The sequence below is a fragment of the Simochromis diagramma genome, unplaced genomic scaffold (genome assembly GCF_900408965.1).
Source record: "Simochromis diagramma unplaced genomic scaffold, fSimDia1.1 OVJJ01000630.1, whole genome shotgun sequence".
In the NCBI taxonomy this organism is placed as follows: Eukaryota; Metazoa; Chordata; class Actinopteri; order Cichliformes; family Cichlidae; genus Simochromis; species Simochromis diagramma.
Window position 1 is genome coordinate 577,857 of NW_024386927.1, and position 6,215 is coordinate 584,071.

The following is a 6,215-nucleotide window of genomic DNA, read 5'->3' on the forward strand; positions in this document are numbered from 1 at the left end:
CACAACAACAGCTGCTCCAACCACTACAACTGCTGCTCCAACAACAACCACAGCTGCTCCAACCACAACAACTGCTGCTCCAACAACAACCACTGCTGCTCCAACCACAACAACTGCTGCTCCAACAACAACAACAGTTGCTCAAACCACAACAACAGCTGCTCCAACAACAACCACAGCTGCTCCAACGACTACAACTGCTGCTCCAACAACAACAACTGCTGCTCCAACAACAACACCAGCTGCTCCAACCACTACAACAGCAACTCCAACAACAACAACAGCTGCTCCAACCACAACAACTGCTGCTCCAACAACAACAACAGCTGCTCCAACCACAACAACAGCAACTCCAACAACAACAACAGCTGCTCCAACCACAACAACAGCTGCTCCAACCACAACAACTGCTGCTCCAACAACAACAACAGCTGCTCCAACAACAACAACTGCTGCTCCAACAACAACAACAGCTGCTCCAACCACAACAACTGCTGCTCCAACAACAACCACAGCTGCTCCAACCACAACAACTGCTGCTCCAACAACAACCACTACTGCTCCAACCACAACAACTGCTGCTTCAACAACAACAACAGTTGCTCAAACCACAACAACAGCTATTCCAACAACAACCACAACTGCTCCAACGACTACAACAGCAACTCCAACAACAACAACTGCTGCTCCAACAACAACACCAACTGCTCCAACCACTACAACAGCAACTCCAACAACAACAACAGCTGCTCCAACCACTACAACTGCTGCTCCAACAACAACCACAGCTGCTCCAACCACAACAACTGCTGCTCCAACCACAACAACAGCTGCTCCAACCACAACAACTGCTGCTCCAACAACAACAACAGCTGCTCCAACCACAACAACTGCTGCTCCAACCACAACAACTGCTGCTCCAACAACAGTTGCTCCAACAACAACAACAGCTGCTCCAACCACAACAACAGCTGCTCCAACAACAACAGCTGCTCCAACCACAACAACAGCTGCTCCAACCACAACAACTGTGGCACCAACCACAACAACTGTGGAACAAACCACAACAACTGTGGAACCAACCACAACAACAGCTGCTCCAACAACAACTGCTGCTCCAACAACAGTTGCTCCAACAACAACAACAGTTGCTCCAACCACTACAACTGCTGCTCCAACAACAACTACAGCTGCTCCAACCACATCAAATGCTGCTCCAACAACAACAACTGCTACTCCAACAACAACAGCTACTCCAACCACTACAACTGCTGCCCCAACAACATCAACAACAGCTGCTCCAACCACAACAACAGTTTCTCCAACCACTACAACTGCTACTCCAACAACAACAACTGCTGCTTCAACAACAACAGTTGCTCCAACAACAACAACCACAGCCGCTCCAACCACAACAACTGCTGCTCCAACCACAACAACAGCTGCTCCAACAACAACAGCTGCTCCAACCACAACAGCAGCTGCTCCAACCACAACAACAGCTGCTCCAACAACAACAACTGTGGCAACAACCACAACAACACCTGCTCCAACCACAACAACTGTGGCACCATCCACAACAACTGATGCTCCAACAACAACCACAACTGCTGCTCCAACAACAACAACAGTTGCTCCAACCACCACAACTGCTGCACAAATAACAACCACAGCTGCTCCAACCACAACAACTGTGGCACCAACCACAACAACTGCGGCTCCAACCACTACAACTGCTGCTCCAACCACCACAACAACAGCTGCTCCAACAACTGCTGCTCCAACAACAACAACAGCTGCGCCAACCACAACAACTGCTGCTCCAACAACAACAACAGTTGCTCCAACCACTACAACTGCTGCTCCAACAACAACCACACCTGCTCCAACCACAACAACTGCTGCTCTGACCACCACAACAACAGCTGCTCCAACAACAACCACAGCTGCTCCAACCACAACCACAGCTGCTCCAACCACCACAACAACAGCTGCTACAACAACAACAACAGCTGCTCAAACCACAACAACAGCAACTCCAAAAACAACAACAGCTGCTCCAACCACAACAACAGCTGCTCCAACCACAACAACTGCTGCTCCAACAACAACAACAGCTGCTCCAACAACAACAACTGCTGCTCCAACAACAACTGCTGCTCCAACAACAACACCAGCTGCTCCAACCACTACAACTGCTGCTCCAACAACAACCACAGCCACTCCAACCACAACAACTGCTGATCGAGCAACAACAACAGTTGCTCCAACCACAGTTGCTCCAACCACTACAACTGCTGCTCCAACAACAACAACAGCTGCTCTAACAACAACAACAGCTGCTGCAACCACAACAACTGTTTCTCCAACCACTACAACGGCTGCTCCAACAACAACAACTGCTGCTCCAACAACAACAACTGCTGCTCCAACCACAACAACTGCTGCTCCAACCACAACAACAGCTGCTCCAACCACAACAACAGCTGCTACAACCACAACAACTGTGGCACCAACCACAACAACTGCTGCTCCAACAACAACCACAGCTGCTCCAACCACAACAACTGCTGCTCCAACCACTACAACTGCTGCTCCAACAACAACCACAGCTGCTCCAACCACAACCACAGCTGCTCCAACCACCACAACAACAGCTGCTACAACAACAAAAACTGCTGCTCCAACAACAACAACAGCTGCGCAAACCACAACAAATGCTGCTCCAACATCAACAACAGTTGCTACAACCACTACAACAGCTGCTCCAACAACAACAACTGCTACTCCAACCACAACAACTGTGGCACCAACCACAACAACAGCTGCTCCAACAACAACAACTGCTGCTCCAACAACAACAACAGCTGCTCCAACCACAACAACTGTGGCACCAACCACAACAACAGCTGCTCCAACCACAACAACAGCTGCTCCAACCACAACAACTGCTGCTCCAACAACAACAACTGCTGCTCCAACAACTGTGGCACCAACCAAAACAACAGCTGCTCCAACCACAACAACAGCTGCTCCAACCACAACAACTGCTGCTCCAACCACAACAACTGCTGCTCCAACAACTGTTGTTCCAACCACAACAACTGCTGCTCCAACAACTGTGGCACCAACCAAAACAACAGCTGCTTCAACCACAACAACAGTTGCTCCAACCACTTTAACTGCTGCTCCAACAACAACAACAGCTACGCCAACCACAACAACTGTGGCACCAACCACAACAACAGCTGCTCCAACCACTACAACTGCTGCTCCGACAACAACAACCACAGCTGCTCCAACCACAACAACAGCTGCTCCAACCACAACAACTGCTGCTCCAACCACAACAACAGTTGCTCCAACCACTACAACTGCTGCTCCAACAACAACCACACCTGCTCCAACCACAACAACAGCTGCTCCTCCAACAACAACAACAGCTGTTCCAACCACAACTACAGTGGCAACAACAACAACAAAAACAGCTGCTACCATCACAACAACTGTAGCACCAACCCCAACAGCTGCTCCAACAACAACAACTGCTCCTCCAACAACAACCACTGCTGCTCCAACCACAACCACTGCTGCTCCAACAACAACCACAGCTGCTCCAACCACAATCACTGCTGCTCCAACAACAACAACAGTTACTCCAACCACTACAACAGCTGCTCAAACCACAACAACAGCTGCTCCAATCACAACTAAAATGGCCACAACAACGGCTGCTCCAACCACAACTACAATGGCAACAACAACAACCACGGCTGCTACAACTACAACAACTGTGGCACCAACCACAACAACTGCTGCTTCAACCACTACAACTGCTCCTCCAACAACAACCACAGCTGCTCCAACCACAACCACTGCTGCTGCTCCAACAACAACAACAGCTGCTTCAACCACTACAATTGCTGCTCCAACAACAACCAAAGCTGCTGCAACCACAACAACTGCTCCTCCAACCACAACAACTGCTGTGGCACAACCACAACAACAGCTGTGGCACCAACCACAACAACAACTGTGGCACCAACCACAACAACAGCTGCTCAAACCACAACAACTGCTGTTACAACCACAACAACAGCTGCTCCAACTACAACAGCAGCAACTCCAACCACAACAACAGCTGCTCCAACTACAACAGCAGGAACTCCAACCACAACAACAGCTGCTCCAACCACAACCACTGCTGCTCCAACCACAACTACTGCTGCTCCAACCACAACAACTGTGGCACCAACAACAACAACAGCTACTCAAGCCACAACAACTGCAGGTCCAACAACAACAACAGCTCCTCCAACAACAACATCAGCTGCTCCAACCACAACAACAACTGCTCCAACCACAACTACAGTGGCAACAACAACAACCACGGCTGCTCCAACCACAACAACTGTGGCACCAACCACTACAACTGATGCTCCAACAACAACAACTGCTACTCAAGCCACAACAACTGCAGGTCCAACAACAACAACAGCTGCTACAACAACAACAGCAGCTGCTCCAACCACAACAGCAGCTGCTCCAACCACAACTACAGTGGCAACAACAACAACCACTGCTGCTCCAACAACAACAACAACAACAACAGTTGCTCCAACCACTACAACTGCTACTACAACAAAAACCACAGCTGCTCCAACCACAACAACTGTGGCACCAACCACAACCACAGCTGCTCCAACCCCAACAGCAGCTGCTCCAACCACAACAACAGCAGCTGCTCCAACCACAACAACAACAGCTGCTCCAACCACAACAACAGCTATGGCACCAACCACGACAACAGCTGCTCCACCAACCACGACAACAGCTTCTCCAATCACAACTACAGTGGCAACAACAACAACATCAGCGGCAGCTCCAACAACAACAGCTACTCCAACCACTACAACTGATGCTACAACAACATCAGCTACTCCAACCACTACAACTGATGCTACAACAACATCAGCTGCAGCTCCAACCACAACTGCTACTCCAACCACAACAACAGTTGCTACAACAACAACTGCTCCAACCACTACAACTGCTGCTCCAATGACAACAACAGTTGTTCCAACCACAACAACTGCTGCTACAACAACATCAGCTGCTGCTCCAACAACAACAGCTTCTCCAACCACAACAACAACAGTTGGTCCAACCAAAACGACTTCTTCTACAACAACATCAGCTGCAGCTCCAACAACTACAACAGCTACTTCAACCACAACAACAACTGCTCCAATCACAACTACCGTGGCAACAACCACAACAACTGCTCGAACCACTACAACTGCTGCTACAACAACAACAACTGCTCGAACCACTACAACTGCTGCTACAACAACAACAACAGTTGCTCCAACCTCAACAACTGCTGCCACAACAACAATAACTGCAGCTCCACCACCACCAACAGCTACTCCAACCATGACAACAGCTGCAACAACAACCACTAAAATGCCTTCAACAGCTATATCATCCACGACGACAACAAGTCACGCATCTTCTGTCAGAATGAATGTAATCCCTCTATTAGTCGCACTCTTTGTCTTTACCATCTATTAAATGGTAAATCATGGAAACCCCATAAAAACACTACAACTGTGAAAGGATTTTTTTTTATGTTACTGTTTACTTCTTCTTTTCCTGTTTAGTTGGGATTTAAGTTAAAAAGTGTAATATCTATTTAATATTTACCCACAAATATATTTATCTATTTATTAAACTCATTACGCAAATGTCTTGAAAAAAATGCAATAGTGTGCAATAATAGGAACAGAAATATACATACAGAAATAGACAACCAAACTAGTTACTTGGGATTTTTGTTATATGTGATTCAATGACAGCATTTCTTAAACTAGTAACTGTAATTACACCAAAAAAAAAAAAGCCAAAGGATTACAACTATGACCATGATAAAGTTTTCAACAGACAGTATGATGGGATTTGTTTTTTTGCTTTGGAAATATCCCATTGATGGCAAGGGGAATAAAGAAAGCTATGGCAGTATATTTGTTTTGTATAATGTTATGATTGTCCCGACTGTCACTATTTTCATCATATTGATGGTAACACATTGCCCCACTTTTAACATTTATAAAATTACAGAATATATTAACCATATGTTATTTAAGATGAGATACTCTGGTTTCCCCTGAATGTAGACTTTTACTCTCTTCACCCTAATAAAACTATTAATGCAA

At 47.2% G+C, this 6,215-nt stretch overlaps 1 protein-coding gene across 1 annotated transcript; it reads left to right on the forward strand.

Moving 5' to 3' along the window:
- Positions 1 to 271: 271 nt before the first annotated feature.
- On the forward strand, positions 272 to 6,215 carry LOC120736701 (mucin-5AC-like; the record flags this gene model as incomplete). Its single annotated transcript, XM_040036979.1, has 3 exons — positions 272 to 698; positions 1,218 to 2,005; positions 5,080 to 6,215. Coding segments are annotated over 3 exons (1,710 nt in total), but the record flags the coding sequence as incomplete, so codon positions are not given.